Source organism: Camelus ferus, chromosome 28 (assembly GCF_009834535.1).
Source record: "Camelus ferus isolate YT-003-E chromosome 28, BCGSAC_Cfer_1.0, whole genome shotgun sequence".
NCBI classification, from domain to species: domain Eukaryota; kingdom Metazoa; phylum Chordata; class Mammalia; order Artiodactyla; family Camelidae; genus Camelus; species Camelus ferus.
The window spans coordinates 6362284-6383919 of record NC_045723.1 but is presented as its reverse complement, the minus strand read 5'-3'; the positions used below and the strand labels follow the sequence as shown (position 1 = coordinate 6383919).

At 54.1% G+C, this 21636-nt stretch overlaps 2 protein-coding genes and 1 pseudogene across 2 annotated transcripts; all 3 read right to left on the bottom strand.

Annotated features, from left to right (window-relative positions):
• Positions 1-494: 494 nt before the first annotated feature.
• Positions 495-5956, bottom strand: LOC116656680 (fatty acid-binding protein, liver-like). The gene is made up of 4 exons (XM_032469666.1): positions 5890-5956; positions 4085-4257; positions 2382-2474; positions 495-614 (listed from the first exon to the last, which is right to left on the bottom strand). The coding sequence occupies exons 1-4, from the start codon at positions 5954-5956 to the stop codon at positions 564-566; spliced, it is 384 nt and encodes a 127-aa protein (XP_032325557.1). The 3' UTR covers positions 495-563.
• Positions 5957-8135: 2179 nt separating this feature from the next.
• On the bottom strand, positions 8136-13740 carry LOC116660350 (annotated as a pseudogene).
• A 2024-nt stretch (positions 13741-15764) lies between these two features.
• LOC102523927 (fatty acid-binding protein, liver) lies at positions 15765-21375 on the bottom strand. Its single transcript, XM_006183597.3, has 4 exons — positions 21192-21375; positions 19351-19523; positions 17649-17741; positions 15765-15884 (listed from the first exon to the last, which is right to left on the bottom strand). Exons 1-4 carry the CDS (start codon positions 21256-21258, stop codon positions 15834-15836), a joined length of 384 nt encoding a protein of 127 aa, XP_006183659.1. The 5' UTR covers positions 21259-21375; the 3' UTR covers positions 15765-15833.
• Positions 21376-21636: the final 261 nt, after the last annotated feature.

The following is a 21636-nucleotide window of genomic DNA, read 5'->3' as shown; positions in this document are numbered from 1 at the left end:
AATCCTTCTCCCACGTTGTGCCTCTGCCTGTAGCTTGGGGGAAATTTCTGTCTGGGCTTCCTCTGTTCATTTCTGGCAGTCCTTGCTCAGCCCTCCTCTAGAAGGGAAAACTGCTCATCTGGTGGGTCAGCGCCCGCTTGTTTTGTTCGTGTCCCCTGCTGCGTGGGGCCACTGTGGCCGCCCTGGTGGGCATAGCTCCCCTCTGCCTGCCCAGCATTCCTGCTCTCTCTGTCCCCGCAGGAGTCACCCTCAGGACCAGCACACGGCACACCCCTCTTGCTCCAGCTCCTTGCCATGTGGTCATTCCAGGGCTGCCCCACAGATCCAGCCGCATCATGTGTTCCTCATAGGGTCACCTGAGTGGGCAGCCTGGGGTCTACTCTTCAGACCTGACCCAGCAGGACAGAACAGGCAGATTGTCAGGGCTTACAAAAACAGAACTGCTCAGTGCTCAATAGCACCGCCAATGAAAACCCATCAAGGAAAAAAAGGCGTATTTTTAAAGAAAGTTTACTTTATTACATTAATTTTACACAGTGAAAGAATATGAAACGCAGACTAATCTAAACTCTTTTGCTGATTCTCTTCAAGACAATGTCGCCCAAAGTCATGGTCTGCAAGTCAGAAAAAACATCATAAAATGTTACCGTGATGTTGAATTGTAAATGATGATGAAGCCCCCAATAGCTAACATGTGAAGCAACTCAAAGGCTCCTCTGCTTCTGGACCAGAGGAAGGGCTGGCAATCTTTTCTAAATTCCCGCGCCAGGTCTTTGTCACTTTGCTTCCTCCCGTGGAGAGCTGTCCGCCCTTACTGAATTCCTTTCTACGTCAATGGCTGTTAGAGCAAGACCATCCCAACCAGCCAATCCAACCCAATTTCTCAAAGTTTCATTGAGCACCTACTATGAACCAATATGTGCTGAGCACCTAGGACTCATGCATGTGGAAACACGTAGGCACCCAGCCTGGGACACAGTAATTCTCCTCCCAAAGCTGTGAAGCATATGAAAGCATTAGATTCCTGAGATTCATACACTTTTGAGTCTTTGAGGGATGTTCTGTTCTCCCCCAGGTCCCTTTCTCGTGCTAGTTCTCGGGAACACGACTGTGGCAATGAGGGAGGGCAATGTCATCAGGGTGGAAAAGGAGCCCCATAGCTTCAGCAGTGTCGCAATGGGATGAAAAGATCAAGGTTTGAACCCTGGTTCCACAACTCATTCCCTGGGTGACCTAGGACAGGTCAGCCTGTCCATTGCATCCCTCATCCTGCCTCCCTCACAAGAGGTGGGAGCATGAGGGGCGATGGGACGTATCAAAGGACGTTGGCCAGGCCTGGGCAGTCCTGCACGGCTTATTTCCTGCTGCCCTGCAGGTGCCCCTCCTCCGCTGCGACCATGCCGGGACGGGGGCTGGGGACCCGCGGGTTTCATGCTTGACCCTCCGTCTCTCCCTAGCTGAGGGATTTCTCCACTTGAACGGGGAGATGACAGGCCCTTTGGGCAGTGTTCTGCTTTCTGTTGCTCCTCAAAACACAGCCTGGGGGGCAAGGAAGAGCCAGGGGGACATAACTGCAGGGGAAACGCTTGTACTATTCACCCCACACGGGGGCAGGACACGGCCGACAGCCAGGCACCGAGGATGATGCCGCACGCACCCCCGGAGCGCCGGATTCCAAAGCTGCCGTGAAATGGCCAAGAACATCATTCTCCTTATAGATGCCAAAGGGCAGAGGCACTGACTGAGTGCCCTGGGCTGGCAGGGCAGGTGGAGGCCCCTGGAGCTCGTTGGTGAGTGAGGCAGAAGGGAAGGGTTATGGCTGACAAGCAGTGCAAAGTCACAAAATAGAAAAAGGAAGGAAAGAGCCCAACTTTTGGCCAAAGCCTTCCTGGGCTGTGGGGGGGGGGGGGCTGGTTGGGTCACGGGGAGGGTTGCTCCATGAATCAGAGGACCACAGGAGGCGGGAACGGATTTCCATGCTCCCGCCCGTGAGTGAGTCTTGTGTCAACATCCTGCTGGAGACCATGAAGGGTGAGCTGTGCTGGTGGCTCCCCAGGACCCTGTGTCTCCTACAAGCTCCTGTCTTATCCCATCCTGTTCGGGTGTTGGGGAAGGAAGGGGAGAGGAGGCAGGGGATGGCAATGAGGAGGGAGGAAGTGGGGGTGGGGATTATAGAATGATGGACTCCAGGCAGGAAAGTGGTGATGGAGGGACCACCGGAAGGAACCCAGAGTGCGGGAGGAAGCAGCAGCTGGGGCCACTGCCAGGGCACGAGGGAGCAGAGACTGGCCACGGGGAAGGCAGCAGGGAGGGCTACATGTCCTGTCTCCCCGCCCCTCAACCCCAGCACTAGGAGATACAGAATCCGAGGGCCAACTTACACTGGTGATTGTGTCACCATTCAATTCAGTCACAGACTTGATGCCTTTGAAAGTTGTCACCAGTTTATTCTCACCTTCCAGCTGAACCACTGCCTGCAACGGGGGACAGAAGAAATGGCCTGAGGGGAAGGGTCTGGGAGGGGGTGAAACCCTTGCTAATGGGGTTGACTCCCCTGCAGGGGTCTCTGCTTACAGATACCTAACTGTTCATCTATGTGTAACCGTCCCTGACTCCCCCCGTTCGTCTGGCTCTAAAGAGAAGTGAGGTGCGTTCAAGAACTAGAGAAAAGGAGGGAGGGTACAGCTCAAGTGGTAGAACATGTGCTTTGTAAGCATGATGTCCTGGGTTCAATCCCCAGGACCTCCTTTAAAAAACAATTAAATAAGTAACCCTAATCATTCCCACTCCTCCAAAAAAAAGAACTAAAGAAAAAAACCAGGGCTTCTTTTGTCAGACTTTTCACTTCTGGGATGTGATCCAGAAATCAGCATAGGACCACTGAGTGTTTCGAATGCAAACACTAAGATAAAATTGCAAGTCCCAATTCTCCAAGTCCACGGAGGGAGGGAGCAGCTAAATTCAAAATCCCGGCCAGATGGGCGAGCACGTGGTTTTGCTCTGGTTTGTATTGCTCTTTCCAGCACCTTTATCTTTCTCCTGTTCAAGCTCTGTGCATCCAGGAAGAGTAACAGAAAGCCAGCAGGGAGCAGAAGACACTGGCCAAGGTTAACAATTTGCCTCCAAGATGGACTACAGGAAAGGCCTGTGGTGAAACCCCTGAGGACCTGCCCCCCCTAACTGGGGGTGTAGAAGGGAATGTCCCTCCTCAGATTTATCACCGACCTCCGACCTGTGCTGCTACGTCTGGAGAAGCAGAAACGGAGAGCCGTCCGAAGGGGAGGGGGAGACCAGCCAGCTGAGCCCAGTGCACACGGTTATCGCCGGGGGTGGGGGGTGTGGAGGAGAAACGCCGCTCAGGGGCTCTGGCTGTGCTGGGGTGTGCGGAGTTTTGGAGGGGGGAATAGGGGCTCCTGGTGAGGGGCCCGACTGCCTGGATCTCCCTGCCTCTGCCTGCCAACCCCGCAGACGGCCAGCACCCACCTCCCGTTACACACCTTTGACACGGCCCGTTGGAGGTGATGCTGCCCTGCCCACTACCTTTGCTCTGGGAAGGGGGACTGCACCCATTTCACAGCTGAGGCAGCTGAGGCCAGGGACTCAGTGAGCATCCCCAAAGGCTTGGTCTGAGGGCCTGCCTGGGCCTGGGTACTCTGGCGTTGCTCGCACCTCCTCCAGGAATTCTCCCTGTGACCACCAGCTCTAAGGCCCATTTCCTTTAGCTCAAGGATGACCTTAGAGCCCTTTAGGGGTTTTGCACTGGCGCCCCCTGGCCCATTGCGGGGCCTGGGAGAATCTGAGTCTTAGATTCCTGCTGTGTGCCTGCTTCCCCAGCACCCTCCGTATGGGGGAGCTCAGACTCTTGGGCCAGAGTGCCCCCAGACAGTCTCAGGACACTGAGAACTTCCAGAAGAGCATCTTTCTTAAGAGCTTTGTCTCTCTGCCTCTCCCTCCAGCAGTGGGTTCAGAGATAGGGTCTCAGCAGTGGGAATTGTGAGGTGGGAGCCCTGGGGGAGGAAGCCCTGGGGCCAGGCTCCAGGGAAGGGACTGGAAGCAGAGGGGCGTTCGAGAGGGGAGCTCCTACCTTGACCTTCTCCCCGGTCATTGTCTCCATCTCACTCTCCTCACCCACAGTGAACTCGTTCTGGAACACTTTGGGCCCAGCAGTGACAGTAAACTTGAAATGCTTCCCGTTCTGCACGACTTCTGTCACCTCCTTAGTGTCCTTGCCCTTCTGGACGAGGTCGTCGGGCAGACCTGGTGGAAACCATTTGAGGTTTAAGGTGGGCAGAGGTGGGAGCTGGAAGGCGGTGGTCACAAGAGGGACTCTGTAGCCTGGAGGGGGAGGGAGGGAGGTGCTGTGCATCGCGGAGACCACAGCCCTTACTGGCTTCCTGTGAGCGACATGGGCTTCGACCTCTGAAAGGGAAGGTCAGTGGCCTGACTTGGCCTGACCGCCCACACCAGGCATCTTGCCAGCTGGTCTATAAAAACCACTCCTGTGCCCCGAGGAAGCCTTCCTCTTGACGGCACCTCCTTACTCGCTCTCCATCTTCACCCCTCCTCCTTTATGCCAGGAGACTTTGTTCATTGAGTGTTAGCATTTCGTCCTGCACACTCAGGGTGACCTTACAGCTCATCTCCCAAGCCAGGTCCCTCGTGAGAGTGGAAGAGGGAGCTCTTAATGATCACGCCCAGACGACAAGCACCCTCTAGCTGTGTGCCTGGGACACCTCCGTGCCCCACCCCTGCCGAGTCCTCTGCCACCAGGGCCCTGGAGTCAGATGTGCCCCGAGTCCCTGACTCGGGACAGAGCTTTACAAATTTCGGAGCATGTTTATTCCATCACATGAATTGAGGATTGAAAACCATGTGCATTGACAGCAGTGGGGAAGGTCCTGTTGCACAGGTGAGCGGTGCAAGGCCCAGAGTGGGGCCGTGACTGCCCTACAGGAGAAGATCCAAGCTCTCAGCCGGCTCGAAGGGGCCTCCTCTCTCGGCCTTTGCTGTCTTCTGCATCCTCTCCCTGTCAGCTCCCTTCCTGGTCCCACTGCTCCTTTGCTTCCTCTGCCTGGAGCACGCTCCCCTCCCCCTGTCCCCTCGTGGACACCTGCTCATCTTCCACGACTCAGCCAAGGCTCGCCTTGACCACCACCAAGCCTTCCCTTGAGGTCCTTCTGGGAGCATCACATCCTCCTGGAAGTGACTTGGGGTGGGAGGGGTGGTCGGAGGGAGGTAGTTGCACAGGCATTTAAAACAAGATCTCTGGGAACTAGTTCCTGCTTGGGACTACCTGAACTTTCGGGCCTCAGTTGCCTCAGCTGCACAATGGGAAAAATAATTGTACCCAACTCAGACCTTTTTTGTGAGGAGTCGACAGGAAGCTGCCTTACGGAGGGCTGAGCCCAGGGCTTGGGGCCAAGGCAGCACTCAGGACACGATCAGAGATACTTCGTGCATTTATTTCTTCATCTCTCTCTCTCTCAATTGTGACCTTGAGCGTGGGGCTCACTGTACCTGTCTCCCTGGTGTCTGCCCAGCACAGCATCCAGCTCAGCATATGGTTAGCTCTGAATCGATGTTTGTTAGAAGAATGAAGAAATGAATGAGTGAGTGAATGGACAGGGTCACACAATGAGGGACCAGCAGAGGTGGCCTCAATCCAGATCAGACCGTAGGTCAGTGCTCTTTCCATGCGCCTGTGACGTGGCCTTGTCCAGGGAGGAACAGCCCTGCTGTGAAAGCCACACGCAGGCCAAGGCCCCCTAGTCTGTGCACAGCTTGAACCGCTCCCCACATCCCTACATGGAGACCCTGCCTGGGCTCCACCTGCAGGGCCGGACCCTCCTTCCCTTGGCCCGCAGCCTCGGCCCCCGGCCCAGCACTCACCGACGGCCTTCATGAAGGCCTCGAAGTTTTCCTGGCTCTGCAGTTCGTACTTGCCGGAGAAGTTCATGGTGGCGACGAGGGTCCGTCCTCAGCTGCTCACAGCTCTGCCGGCCGGGTGCCAGCGTGGGCTGTTTTATAGGGGCTCCTTCTGCTTCGAGTGTTGGCCGTAGGTCAGTAGGTGTCGACTCCTTTATGACCAGGTTCAAATATTAACTCCTGAGAGCAATGGTCTATGATAAAAAAAAAAAAAACCCAAACAAACCTATAGGCTGGGCACAGGAGTGGTTTGCCCAATTCAGCAAACATTAATGTGTGTCGGTCAAGCGCGAAGCCCTATGGCCCTGTGGTCTTTAAGTCACTGCTCTCCCATGAAATGTGTGTATGTATCTGTGTGTGTGTATATATGCAGGTATACGTCTGTGCACAGAGGTGTGTGTGTGCGTGTGTGTGCATTAATCCAGACACCCGGAAAATACCCAAGAATCTTTTTAATCTCAAAACCTCCCCTCATGTACATAACCGTATAATCTCCTCATACTTTTATCATCACACTAACTGAATTTTTACAAGGCTGTCACCAGCAAAGGTCGGCAACCTACGGTCCAAGGGTCAGATCCGGTTGCCACCTCTTTCTATATGTACGTGAGCTAAGAATGATTTTCCGTGTTTCAATGGTCGAAAAAAAAAAATCAAAAGAAGAATCATATTCTATGACATAGGAAAATGATATGAAATTCACGTTTCCGTGTCCATAAATAAAGTTTTATAGCCATAGATAATACCCAAACGGCCATCTGTCTGGGTATTGTCTGGCTGTTTTTGGTGCCACTAAAGCAAAACTGGGGAGTTGTAGCAAAGCTGTGAAAATATTTACTCTCTGGCTTTTTCCAGAGAAAGTTACTCACCCCGTCATAGAGACTTGAATGCAGGGTTAGTGGTTTGACTCTGATATGTGAGGCAATGCACGAAGACATGTTAGCATCAGTGCCGCATTTAGGGGAGATGACTGTTAGTGGGATGGAGGTCAGCAGGTGAGAGAGAGAGAGAGAGAGGCAGGCAGATGTCCTAGCGGACTGTGAGACAATCCAAGTGACAAGTAATGGGCTTCAACTTGAGAATTGGGAAGAGAGGAGGTGGGACATGGGACAGATTCATTCCTTCACTCATTCAGGCATCTTTGCTGAGAGCTTTCTCTGGGCTGCGTACAAGTTCTAAGAGCTGAAAGATACAAGGTGGAAATGCCCGGGCTTGGCCGCTCCTGGGGTAGGAGCACTAAATTCTTTTGCTAAGGATGCCATAGCGAAGTGCCACAGACTGGGTTCTCCCAACCATAGAAATTTATCATCTCAGAGCTCTAGAGGCCAGGGGTCTGAGATCAAGGTGTACAGGCCATGCTCCCTCTGGAGGAGAGAGGGGGAGATCTGGTCAGGCTCTCTCAGCCAGCTCCCACTCGTTCCTTGACTTGGGGTTACGTAACTCCAAACATCACACGGCATCCTCCTTGTGTGGGTGTCTGTATCCACAAATTTCTCCTTTTTTGAGGACATCAGCCATACTGGATTAAGGGCCCATCCATCCTACTCCAGTATGACTTCATTTCAGCTTCACTAATGACATCTGCAATGACTCTGCTTCTGAATAAGGTCACAAGCTGACGTATGAGGGTGAGCACTTCAACATGTGAGTTTTGGGGAGATGCGATTCAACCCGTAACAGCTACCACTGCCCGGTACAGAGTGCTGTTTCAGAGAAATCCTTCTCCCACGTTGTGCCTCTGCCTGTAGCTTGGGGGAAATTTCTGTTCTGGGCTTCCTCTGTTCATTTCTGGCAGTCCTTGCTCAGCCCTCCTCTAGAAGGGAAAACTGCTCATCTGGTGGGTCAGCGCCCCGCTTGTTTTGTTCGTGTCCCCTGCTGCGTGGGGCCACTGTGGCCGCCCTGGTGGGCATAGCTCCCCTCTGCCTGCCCAGCATTCCTGCTCTCTCTGTCCCCGCAGGAGTCACCCTCAGGACCAGCACACGGCACACCCTCTTGCTCCAGCTCCTTGCCATGTGGTCATTCCAGGGCTGCCCCACAGATCCAGCCGCATCATGTGTTTCCTCATAGGGTCACCTGAGTGGGCAGCCTGGGGTCTACTCTTCAGACCTGACCCAGCAGGACAGAACAGGCAGATTGTCAGGGCTTACAAAAACAGAACTGCTCAGTGCTCAATAGCACCGCCAATGAAAACCCATCAAGGAAAAAAGGCGTATTTTTAAAGAAAGTTTACTTTATTACATTAATTTTACACAGTGAAAGAATATGAAACGCAGACTAATCTAAACTCTTTTGCTGATTCTCTTCAAGACAATGTCGCCCAAAGTCATGGTCTGCAAGTCAGAAAAAACATCATAAAATGTTACCGTGATGTTGAATTGTAAATGATGATGAAGCCCCCAATAGCTAACAATGTGAAGCAACTCAAAGGCTCCTCTGCTTCTGGACCAGAGGAAGGGCTGGCCATCTTTTCTAAATTCCCGCGCCAGGTCTTTGTCACTTTGCTTCCTCCCGTGGAGAGCTGTCCGCCCTTTACTGAATCCTTCTACGTCAATGGCTGTTAGAGCAAGACCATCCCAACCAGCCAATCCAACCCAATTTCTCAAAGTTTCATTGAGCACCTACTATGAACCAATATGTGCTGAGCACCTAGGACTCATGCATGTGGAAACACGTAGGCACCCAGCCGGGACACAGTAATTCTCCTCCCAAAGCTGTGAAGCATATGAAAGCATTAGATTCCTGAGATTCATACACTTTTGAGTCTTGAGGGATGTTCTGTTCTCCCCCAGGTCCCTTTCTCGTGCTAGTTCTCGGGAACACGACTGTGGCAATGAGGGAGGGCAATGTCATCAGGGTGGAAAAGGAGCCCCATAGCTTCAGCAGTGTCGCAATGGGATGAAAAGATCAAGGTTTGAACCCTGGTTCCACAACTCATTCCCTGGGTGACCTAGGACAGGTCAGCCTGTCCATTGCAATCCCTCATCCTGCCTCCCTCACAAGAGGTGGAGCATGAGGGGCGATGGGACGTATCAAAGGACGTTGGCCAGGCCTGGGCAGTCCTGCACGGCTTATTTCCTGCTGCCCTGCAGGTGCCCCTCCTCCGCTGCGGACCATGCCGGGACGGGGGCTGGGGACCGCGGGTTTCATGCTTGACCCTCCGTCTCTCCCCTAGCTGAGGGATTTCCTCCACTTGAACGGGGAGATGACAGGCCCTTTGGGCAGTGTTCTGCTTTCTGTTGCTCCTCAAAACACAGCCTGGGGCACGGAAGAGCCAGGGGGACATAACTGCAGGGGAAACGCTGTACTATTCACCCCACACGGGGGCAGGGACACGGCCGACAGCCAGGCACCGAGGATGATGCCGCACGCCCCCCGGAGCGCCGGATTCCAAAGCTGCCGTGAAATGGCCAAGAACATCATTCTCCTTATAGATGCCAAAGGGCAGAGGCACTGACTGAGTGCCCTGGGCTGGCAGGGCAGGTGGAGGCCCCTGGAGCTCGTTGGTGAGTGAGGCAGAAGGGAAGGGTTATGGCTGACAAGCAGTGCAAAGTCACAAATAGAAAAAAGGAAGGAAAGAGCCCAACTTTTGGCCAAAGCCTTCCTGGGCTGTGGGGGGGGGGGGCTGGTTGGGTCACGGGGAGGGTTGCTCCATGAATCAGAGGACCACAGGAGGCGGGAACGGATTTCCATGCTCCCGCCCGTGAGTGAGTCTTGTGTCAACATCCTGCTGGAGACCATGAAGGGTGAGCTGTGCTGGTGGCTCCCCAGGACCCTGTGTCTCCTACAAGCTCCTGTCTTATCCCATCCTGTTCGGGTGTTGGGGAAGGAAGGGAGAGGAGGCAGGGGATGGCAATGAGGAGGGAGGAAGTGGGGGTGGGGATTATAGAATGATGGACTCCAGGCAGGAAAGTGGTGATGGAGGGACCACCGGAAGGAACCCAGAGTGCGGGGAAGCAGCAGCTGGGGCCACTGCCAGGGCACGAGGGAGCAGAGACTGGCCACGGGGAAGGCAGCCAGGGAGGGCTACATGTCCTGTCTCCCCGCCCCTCAACCCCAGCACTAGGAGATACAGAAATCCGAGGGCCAACTTACACTGGTGATTGTGTCACCATTCAATTCAGTCACAGACTTGATGCCTTGAAAGTTGTCACAGTTTATTCTCACCTTCCAGCTGAACCACTGCCTGCAACGGGGGACCGAAGAAATGGCCTTGAGGGGAAGGGTCTGGGAGGGGGGTGAAACCCTTGCTATGGGGTTGACTCCCTGCAGGGTCTCTGCTTACAGATACCTAACTGTTCATCTATGTGTAACCGGTCCCTGACTCCCCCCGTTCGTCTGGCTCTAAAGAGAAGTGAGGTGCGTTCAAGAACTAGAGAAAAGGGAGGGAGGGTACAGCTCAGTGGTAGAACATGTGCTTTGTAAGCATGATGTCCTGGGTTCAATCCCCAGGACCTCCTTTAAAAAAACAATAAATAAGTAACCCTAATCATTCCCCCTCCTCCAAAAAAAAGACTAAAGAAAAAACCAGGGCTTCTTTTGTCAGACTTTTCACTTCTGGGATGTGATCCAGAAATCAGCATAGGACCACTGAGTGTTTCGAATGCAAACACTAGATAAAATTGGCAAGTCCCAATTCTCCAAGTCCACGGAGGGAGGGAGCAGCTAAATTCAAATCCCGGCCAGATGGGCTAGCACGTGGTTTTGCTCTGGTTTGTATTGCTCCTTTCCAGCACCTTTATCTTTCTCCTGGTTCAAGCTCTGTGCATCCAGGAAGAGTAACAGAAAGCCAGCAGGGAGCAGAAGACACTGGCCAAGGTTAACAATTTGCCTCCAAGATGGACTACAGGAAAGGCCTGTGGTGAACCCCTGAGGACCTGCCCCCCCTAACTGGGGGTGTAGAAGAGGAATGTCCCTCCTCAGATTTATCACCGACCTCCGACCTGTGCTGCTACGTCTGGAGAAGCAGAAACGGAGAGCCGTCCGAAGGGGAGGGGGAGACCAGCCAGCTGAGCCCAGTGCACACGGTTATCGCGTGGGTGGGGGGTGTGGAGGAGAAACGCCGCTCAGGGGCTCTGGCTGTGCTGGGGTGTGCGGAGTTTTGGAGGGGGGAATAGGGCTCCTGGTGAGGGGCCCGACTGCCTGGATCTCCCTGCCTCTGCCTGCCAACCCCGCAGACGGCCAGCAACCCACCTCCCGTTACACACCTTTGACACGGCCCGTTGGAGGTGATGCTGCCCTGCCACTACCTTTGCTCTGGGAAGGGGGACTGCACCCATTTCACAGCTGAGGGCAGCTGAGGCCAGGGACTCAGTGAGCATCCCCAAAGGCTTGGTCTGAGGGCCTGCGGGGCCTGGGTACTCTGGCGTTGCTCGCAACCTCCTCCAGGAATTCTCCCTGTGACCACCAGCTCTAAGGCCCATTTCCTTTAGCTCAAGGATGACCTTAGAGCCCTTTAGGGGTTTTGCACTGGCGCCCCCTGGCCCATTGCGGGGCCTGGGAGAATCTGAGTCTTAGATTCCTGCTGTGTGCCTGCTTCCCCAGCACCCTCCGTATGGGGGAGCTCAGACTCTTGGGCCAGAGTGCCCCCAGACAGTCTCAGGACACTGAGAACTTCCAGAAGAGCATCTTTTCTTAAGAGCTTTGTCTCTCTGCCTCTCCCTCCAGCAGGGGTTCAGAGATAGGGTCTCAGCAGTGGGAATTGTGAGGTGGGAGCCCTGGGGGAGGAAGCCCTGGGGCCAGGCTCCAGGGAAGGGACTGGAAGCAGAGGGGCGTTCGAGAGGGGAGCTCCTACCTTGACCTTCTCCCCGGTCATTGTCTCCATCTCACTCTCCTCACCCACAGTGAACTCGTTCTGGAACACTTTGGGCCCAGCAGTGACAGTAAACTTGAAATGCTTCCCGTTTTCTGCACGACTTCTGTCACCTCCTTAGTGTCCTTGCCCTTCTGGACGAGGTCGTCGGGCAGACCTGGTGGAAACCATTTGAGGTTAAGGTGGGCAGAGGTGGGAGCTGTGAAGGCGGTGGTCACAAGAGGGACTCTGTAGCCTGGAGGGGGAGGGAGGGAGGTGCTGTGCATCGCGAGACCACAGCCCTTACTGGCTTCCTGTGAGCGACATGGGCTTCGAACCTCTGAAAGGGAAGGTCAGTGGCCTGACTTGGCCTGACCGCCACACCAGGCATCTTGCCAGCTGGTCTATAAAAACCACTCCTGTGCCCCCGAGGAAGCCTTCCTCTTGACGGCACCTCCTTACTCGCTCTCCATCTTCACCCCTCCTCCTTTATGCCAGGAGACTTTGTTCATTGAGTGTTAGCATTTCGTCCTGCACACTCAGGGTGACCTTACAGCTCATCTCCCAAGCCAGGTCCCTCGTGAGAGTGGAAGAGGGAGCTCTTAATGATCACGCCCAGACGACAAGCACCCTCTAGCTGTGTGCCTGGGACACCTCCGTGCCCCACCCCTGCCGAGTCCTCTGCCACCAGGGCCCTGGAGTCAGATGTGCCCCGAGTCCCTGACTCGGGACAGAGCTTTACAAATTTCGGAGCATGTTTATTCCATCACATGAATTGAGGATTGAAAACCATGTGCATTGACAGCAGTGGGGAAGGTCCTGTTGCACAGGTGAGCGGTGCAAGGCCCAGAGTGGGGCCGTGACTGCCCTACAGGAGAAGATCCAAGCTCTCAGCCGGCCTCGAAGGGGCCTCCTCTCTCGGCCTTTGCTGTCTTCTGCATCCTCTCCCTGTCAGCTCCCTTCCTGGTCCCTCTGCTCCTTTGCTTCCTCTGCCTGGAGCATGCTCCCCTCCCCCTGTCCCCCTCGTGGACACCTGCTCATCTTCCACGACTCAGCCAAGGCTCGCCTTGACCACCACCAAGCCTTCCCTTGAGGTCCTTCTGGGAGCATCACATCCTCCTGGAAGTGACTTGGGGTGGGAGGGGTGGTCGGAGGGAGGTAGTTGCACAGGCATTTAAAACAAGATCTCTGGGAACTAGTTCCTGCTTGGGACTACCTGAACTTTCGGGCCTCAGTTGCCTCAGCTGCACAATGGGAAAAATAATTGTACCCAACTCAGACCTTTTTTGTGAGGAGTCGACAGGAAGCTGCCTTACGGAGGGCTGAGCCCAGGGCTTGGGGCCAAGGCAGCACTCAGGACACGATCAGAGATACTTCGTGCATTTATTTCTTCATCTCTCTCTCTCTCAATTGTGACCTTGAGCGTGGGGCTCACTGTACCTGTCTCCCTGGTGTCTGCCCAGCACAGCATCCAGCTCAGCATATGGTTAGCTCTGAATCGATGTTTGTTAGAAGAATGAAGAAATGAATGAGTGAGTGAATGGACAGGGTCACACAATGAGGGACCAGCAGAGGTGGCCTCAATCCAGATCAGACCGTAGGTCAGTGCTCTTTCCATGCGCCTGTGACGTGGCCTTGTCCAGGGAGGAACAGCCCTGCTGTGAAAGCCACACGCAGGCCAAGGCCCCCTAGTCTGTGCACAGCTTGAACCGCTCCCCACATCCCTACATGGAGACCCTGCCTGGGCTCCACCTGCAGGGCCGGACCCTCCTTCCCTTGGCCCGCAGCCTCGGCCCCCGGCCCAGCACTCACCGACGGCCTTCATGAAGGCCTCGAAATTTTCCTGGCTCTGCAGTTCGTACTTGCCGGAGAAGTTCATGGTGGCGACGAGGGTCCGTCCTCAGCTGCTCACAGCTCTGCCGGCCGGGTGCCAGCGTGGGCTGTTTTATAGGGGCTCCTTCTGCTTCGAGTGTTGGCCGTAGGTCAGTAGGTGTCGACTCCTTTATGACCAGGTTCAAATATTAACTCCTGAGAGCAATGGTCTACGATAAAAAAAAAAAAAACCCAAACAAACCTATAGGCTGGGCACAGGAGTGGTTTGCCCAATTCAGCAAACATTAGTGTGTGTCGGTCAAGTGCGAAGTCCTATGGCCCTGTGGTCTTTAAGTCACTGCTCTCCCATGAAATGTGTGTATGTATCTGTGTGTGTGTATATATGCAGGTATACGTCTGTGCACAGAGGTGTGTGTGTGCGTGTGTGTGCATTAATCCAGACACCCGGAAAATACCCAAGAATCTTTTTAATCTCAAAACCTCCCCTCATGTACATAACCGTATAATCTCCTCATACTTTTATCATCACACTAACTGAATTTTTACAAGGCTGTCACCAGCAAAGGTCGGCAACCAACGGTCCAAGGGTCAGATCCGGTTGCCACCTCTTTCTATATGTACGTGAGCTAAGAATGATTTTCCGTGTTTCAATGGTCGAAAAAAAAAATCAAAAGAAGAATCATATTCTATGACATAGGAAAATGATATGAAATTCACATTTCCGTGTCCATAAATAAAGTTTTATAGCCATAGATAATACCCAAACGGCCATCTGTCTGGGTATTGTCTGGCTGTTTTTGGTGCCACTAAAGCAAAACTGGGGAGTTGTAGCAAAGCTGTGAAAATATTTACTCTCTGGCTTTTTCCAGAGAAAGTTTACTCACCCCGTCATAGAGACTTGAATGCAGGGTTAGTGGTTTGACTCTGATATGTGAGGCAATGCACGAAGACATGTTAGCATCAGTGCCGCATTTAGGGGAGATGACTGTTAGTGGGATGGAGGTCAGCAGGTGAGAGAGAGAGAGAGAGGCAGGCAGATGTCCTAGCGGACTGTGAGACAATCCAAGTGACAAGTAATGGGCTTCAACTTGAGAATTGGGAAGAGAGGAGGTGGGACATGGGACAGATTCATTCCTTCACTCATTCAGGCATCTTTGCTGAGAGCTTTCTCTGGGCTGCGTACAGTTCTAAGAGCTGAAAGATACAAGGTGGAAATGCCCGGGCTTGGCCGCTCCTGGGGTAGGAGCACTAAATTCTTTTGCTAAGGATGCCATAGCAAAGTGCCACAGACTGGGTTCTCCCAACCATAGAAATTTATCATCTCAGAGCTCTAGAGGCCAGGGGTCTGAGATCAAGGTGTACAGGCCATGCTCCCTCTGGAGGAGAGAGGGGGAGATCTGGTCAGGCTCTCTCAGCCAGCTCCCACTCGTTCCTTGACTTGGGGTTACGTAACTCCAAACATCACACGGCATCCTCCTTGTGTGGGTGTCTGTATCCACAAATTTCTCCTTTTTTGAGGACATCAGCCATACTGGATTAAGGGCCCATCCATCCTACTCCAGTATGACTTCATTTCAGCTTCACTAATGACATCTGCAATGACTCTGCTTCTGAATAAGGTCACAAGCTGACGTATGAGGGTGAGCACTTCAACATGTGAGTTTTGGGGAGATGCGATTCAACCCGTAACAGCTACCACTGCCCGGTACAGAGCGCTGTTCAGAGAAATCCTTCTCCCACGTTGTGCCTCTGCCTGTAGCTTGGGGGAAATTTCTGTCTGGGCTTCCTCTGTTCATTTCTGGCAGTCCTTGCTCAGCCCTCCTCTAGAAGGGAAAACTGCTCATCTGGTGGGTCAGCGCCCGCTTGTTTTGTTCGTGTCCCCTGCTGCGTGGGGCCACTGTGGCCGCCCTGGTGGGCATAGCTCCCCTCTGCCTGCCCAGCATTCCTGCTCTCTCTGTCCCCGCAGGAGTCACCCTCAGGACCAGCACACGGCACACCCTCTTGCTCCAGCTCCTTGCCATGTGGTCATTCCAGGGCTGCCCCACAGATCCAGCCGCATCATGTGTTCCTCATAGGGTCACCTGAGTGGGCAGCCTGGGGTCTACTCTTCAGACCTGACCCAGCAGGACAGAACAGGCAGATTGTCAGGGCTTACAAAAACAGAACTGCTCAGTGCTCAATAGCACCGCCAATGAAAACCCATCAAGGAAAAAAGGCGTATTTTTAAAGAAAGTTTACTTTATTACATTAATTTTACACAGTGAAAGAATATGAAACGCAGACTAGTCTAAACTCTTTTGCTGATTCTCTTCAAGACAATGTCGCCCAAAGTCATGGTCTGCAAGTCAGAAAAAACATCATAAAATGTTACCGTGATGTTGAATTGTAAATGATGATGAAGCCCCCAATAGCTAACATGTGAAGCAACTCAAAGGCTCCTCTGCTTCTGGACCAGAGGAAGGGCTGACAATCTTTTCTAAATTCCCGCGCCAGGTCTTTGTCACTTTGCTTCCTCCCGTGGAGAGCTGTCCGCCCTTTACTGAATTCCTTTCTACGTCAATGGCTGTTAGAGCAAGACCATCCCAACCAGCCAATCCAACCCAATTTCTCAAAGTTTCATTGAGCACCTACTATGAACCAATATGTGCTGAGCACCTAGGACTCATGCATGTGGAAACACGTAGGCACCCAGCCTGGGACACAGTAATTCTCCTCCCAAAGCTGTGAAGCATATGAAAGCATTAGATTCCTGAGATTCATACACTTTTGAGTCTTTGAGGGATGTTCTGTTCTCCCCCAGGTCCCTTTCTCGTGCTAGTTCTCGGGAACACGACTGTGGCAATGAGGGAGGGCAATGTCATCAGGGTGGAAAAGGAGCCCCATAGCTTCAGCAGTGTCGCAATGGGATGAAAAGATCAAGGTTTGAACCCTGGTTCCACAACTCATTCCCTGGGTGACCTAGGACAGGTCAGCCTGTCCATTGCATCCCTCATCCTGCCTCCCTCACAAGAGGTGGGAGCATGAGGGGCGATGGGACGTATCAAAGGACGTTGGCCAGGCCTGGGCAGTCCTGCACGGCTTATTTCCTGCTGCCCTGCAGGTGCCCCTCCTCCGCTGCGACCAGTGCCGGGACGGGGGCTGGGGACCGCGGGTTTCATGCTTGACCCTCCGTCTCTCCCTAGCTGAGGGATTTCTCCACTTGAACGGGGAGATGACAGGCCCTTTGGGCAGTGTTCTGCTTTCTGTTGCTCCTCAAAACACAGCCTGGGGGCAAGGAAGAGCCAGGGGGACATAACTGCAGGGGAAACGCTGTACTATTCACCCCACACGGGGGCAGGACACGGCCGACAGCCAGGCACCGAGGATGATGCCGCACGCACCACCGGAGCGCCGGATTCCAAAGCTGCCGTGAAATGGCCAAGAACATCATTCTCCTTATAGATGCCAAAGGGCAGAGGCACTGACTGAGTGCCCTGGGCTGGCAGGGCAGGTGGAGGCCCCTGGAGCTCGTTGGTGAGTGAGGCAGAAGGGAAGGGTTATGGCCTGACAAGCAGTGCAAAGTCACAAAATAGAAAAAGGAAGGAAAGAGCCCAACTTTTGGCCAAAGCCTTCCTGGGCTGTGGGGGGGGGGGGCTGGTTGGGTCACGGGGAGGGTTGCTCCATGAATCAGAGGACCACAGGAGGCGGGAACGGATTTCCATGCTCCCGCCCGTGAGTGAGTCTTGTGTCAACATCCTGCTGGAGACCATGAAGGGTGAGCTGTGCTGGTGGCTCCCCAGGACCCTGTGTCTCCTACAAGCTCCTGTCTTATCCCATCCTGTTCGGGTGCTAGGGAAGGAAGGGGAGAGGAGGCAGGGGATGGCAATGAGGAGGGAGGAAGTGGGGGTGGGGATTATAGAATGATGGACTCCAGGCAGGAAAGTGGTGATGGAGGGACCACCGGAAGGAACCCAGAGTGCGGGGAAGCAGCAGCTGGGGCCACTGCCAGGGCACGAGGGAGCAGAGACTGGCCACGGGGAAGGCAGCAGGGAGGGCTACATGTCCTGTCTCCCCGCCCCTCAACCCCAGCACTAGGAGATACAGAATCCGAGGGCCAACTTACACTGGTGATTGTGTCACCATTCAATTCAGTCACAGACTTGATGCCTTTGAAAGTTGTCACCAGTTTATTCTCACCTTCCAGCTGAACCACTGCCTGCAACGGGGGACAGAAGAAATGGCCTGAGGGGAAGGGTCTGGGAGGGGGTGAAACCCTTGCTAATGGGGTTGACTCCCCTGCAGGGGTCTCTGCTTACAGATACCTAACTGTTCATCTATGTGTAACCGTCCCTGACTCCCCCCGTTCGTCTGGCTCTAAAGAGAAGTGAGGTGCGTTCAAGAACCAGAGAAAAGGAGGGAGGGTACAGCTCAAGTGGTAGAACATGTGCTTTGTAAGCATGATGTCCTGGGTTCAATCCCCAGGACCTCCTTTAAAAAACAATTAAATAAGTAACCCTAATCATTCCCACTCCTCCAAAAAAAAGAACTAAAGAAAAAACCAGGGCTTCTTTTGTCAGACTTTTCACTTCTGGGATGTGATCCAGAAATCAGCATAGGACCACTGAGTGTTTCGAATGCAAACACTAAGATAAAATTGCAAGTCCCAATTCTCCAAGTCCACGGAGGGAGGGAGCAGCTAAATTCAAAATCCCGGCCAGATGGGCGAGCACGTGGTTTTGCTCTGGTTTGTATTGCTCTTTCCAGCACCTTTATCTTTCTCCTGTTCAAGCTCTGTGCATCCAGGAAGAGTAACAGAAAGCCAGCAGGGAGCAGAAGACACTGGCCAAGGTTAACAATTTGCCTCCAAGATGGACAACAGGAAAGGCCTGTGGTGAAACCCCTGAGGACCTGCCCCCCCTAACTGGGGGTGTAGAAGGGAATGTCCCTCCTCAGATTTATCACCGACCTCCGACCTGTGCTGCTACGTCTGGAGAAGCAGAAACGGAGAGCCGTCCGAAGGGGAGGGGGAGACCAGCCAGCTGAGCCCAGTGCACACGGTTATCGCCGGGGGTGGGGGGTGTGGAGGAGAAACGCCGCTCAGGGGCTCTGGCTGTGCTGGGGTGTGCTGAGTTTTGGAGGGGGGAATAGGGGCTCCTGGTGAGGGGCCCGACTGCCTGGATCTCCCTGCCTCTGCCTGCCAACCCCGCAGACGGCCAGCACCCACCTCCCGTTACACACCTTTGACACGGCCCGTTGGAGGTGATGCTGCCCTGCCCATTGCCTTTGCTCTGGGAAGGGGGACTGCACCCATTTCACAGCTGAGGCAGCTGAGGCCAGGGACTCAGTGAGCATCCCCAAAGGCTTGGTCTGAGGGCCTGCCTGGGCCTGGGTACACTGGCGTTGCTCGCACCTCCTCCAGGAATTCTCCCTGTGACCACCAGCTCTAAGGCTGTTTTCTTTTAGCTAAAGGATGACCTTAGAGCCCTTTAGGGGTTTTGCACTGGCGCCCCCTGGCCCATTGCGGGGCCTGGGAGAATCTGAGTCTTAGATTCCTGCTGTGTGCCTGCTTCCCCAGCACCCTCCGTATGGGGGAGCTCAGACTCTTGGGCCAGAGTGCCCCCAGACAGTCTCAGGAAACTGGGATCTCCCAGAAGAGCATCTTTCTTAAGAGCTTTGTCTCTCTGCCTCTCCCTCCAGCAGTGGGTTCAGAGATAGGGTCTCAGCAGTGGGAATTGTGAGGTGGGAGCCCTGGGGGAGGAAGCCCTGGGGCCAGGCTCCAGGGAAGGTTCCGGAAGCAGAGGGGGGTTTGAGAGGGGAGCTCCTACCTTGACCTTCTCCCCGGTCATGGTCTGCAGCTCACACTCCTCCCCCAGGGTGAACTCATTCTGGATCACTCTGGTCCCGGTGGTGATGGTGAGTTTGAAGTGCTTCCCATTCTGCACGATTTCCGTCACCCCCTTGATGTCCTTGCCCTTCTGGATGAGGTCGTCGGGCAGACCTGGTGGAAATCATTTGAGGTTTAAGGTGGGCAGAGGTGGGAGCTGGAAGGCGGTGGTTACAAGAGGGACTCTGTAGCCTGGACGGGGAGGGAGGTGCTGTGCTTCGCGGAGACCATGGCCCTTACTGGCGTCCTGTGAGTGACATGGGCTTCGACCTCTGAAGGGAAGGTCAGTGCCCTGACTTGGCCTGACTGCCCACACCAGGCATCTTGCCAGCTGGTCTATAAAAACCACTCCTGTGCCCCGAGGAAGCCTTCCTCTTGACGGCACCTCCTTCTTACTCGCTCTCCATCTTCACCCCTCCTCCTTTATGCCAGGAGACTTTGTTCTTTGAGTGTTAGCATTTCGTCTTGCACACTCAGGGTGACCTTACAGCTCATCTCCCAAGCCAGGTCCCTCGTGAGAGTGAAGAGGGAGCTCTTAATGATCACGCCCAGACGACAAGCACCCTCCAGCTCTGTGCCTGGGACACCTCCGTGCCCCACCCCTGCCAAGTCCTCTGCCACCAGGGCCCTGGAGTCAGATGTGCCCCGAGTCCCTGACTCGGGACAGAGCTTTACAAATTTCGGAGCATGTTTATTCCATCACATGAATTGAGGATTGAAAACCATGTGCATTAACAGCAGCGGGGAGGGTCCTGTTGCACAGGTGAGCGGTGCAAGGCCCAGAGTGGGGCCGTGACTGCCCTACAGGAGAAGATCCAAGCTCTCAGCCGGCTCGAAGGGGCCTCCTCTCTCGGCCTTTGCTGTCTTCTGCATCCTCTCCCTGTCAGCTCCCTTCCTGGTCCCTCTGCTCCTTTGCTTCCTCTGCCTGGAGCATGCTCCCCTCCCCCTGTCCCCTCGTGGATACCTGCTCATCTTCCACGACTCAGCCAAGGCTCACCTTGACCACCACCAAGCCTTCCCTTGAGGTCCTTCTGGGAGCATCACATCCTCCTGGATGTTACTTGGGTGGGGCGAGGTGGATGGGGGTCAGATCGGTTCACAGGTATTTAAAACAAGGTCTGTGGAAACTAGTTCCTCCTTCAAACTCAGGTAGGATTGCTCCCTGTGTGACCTCAGCTGGGACTACCTGAACTTTCGGGCCTCAGTTGCCTCAGCTGCACAATGGGAAAAATAATTGTACCCAACTCAGACCTTTTTTGTGAGGAGTCGACAGGAAGCTGCCTTACGGAGGGCTGAGCCCAGGGCTTGGGGCCAAGGCAGCACTCAGGACACGATCAGAGATACTTCGTGCATTTATTTCTTCATCTCTCTCTCTCTCAATTGTGACCTTGAGCGTGGGGCTCACTGTACCTGTCTCCCTGGTGTCTGCCCAGCACAGCATCCAGCTCAGCATATGGTTAGCTCTGAATCGATGTTTGTTAGAAGAATGAAGAAATGAATGAGTGAGTGAATGGACAGGGTCACACAATGAGGGACCAGCAGAGGTGGCCTCAATCCAGATCAGACCGTAGGTCAGTGCTCTTTCCACGCGCCTGTGACGTGGCCTTGTCCAGGGAGGAACAGCCCTGCTGTGAAAGCCACACGCAGGCCAAGGCCCCCTAGTCTGTGCACAGCTTGAACCGCTCCCCACATCCCTACATGGAGACCCTGCCTGGGCTCCACCTGCAGGGCCGGACCCTCCTTCCCTTGGCCCGCAGCCTCGGCCCCTGGCCCAGCACTCACCGACGGCCTTCATGAAGGCCTCGAAATTTTCCTGGCTCTGCAGTTCGTACTTGCCGGAGAAGTTCATGGTGGCGACGAGGGTCCGTCCTCAGCTGCTCACAGCTCTGCCGGCCGGGTGCCAGCGTGGGCTGTTTTATAGGGGCTCCTTCTGCTTCGAGTGTTGGCCGTAGGTCAGTAGGTGTCGACTCCTTTATGACCAGGTTCAAATATTAACTCCTGAGAGCAATGGTCAATGATAAAAAAGGAAAAAAAAAAAAAAATAGATAAAACAGCAGGCTGGGCATAGCGGCAGTTTTCTCCAATTCAGCAAACATTAGTGTGTGTCGGTCAAGTGCGAAGCCCTATGGCCCTGTGGTTTAAGTCACTGCTCTCCCGTGAAATGTGTGTGTGTACATCTATATGTGTGTATGTGAAGGTATACGTCTGCGCACAGAGATGTGCGTGT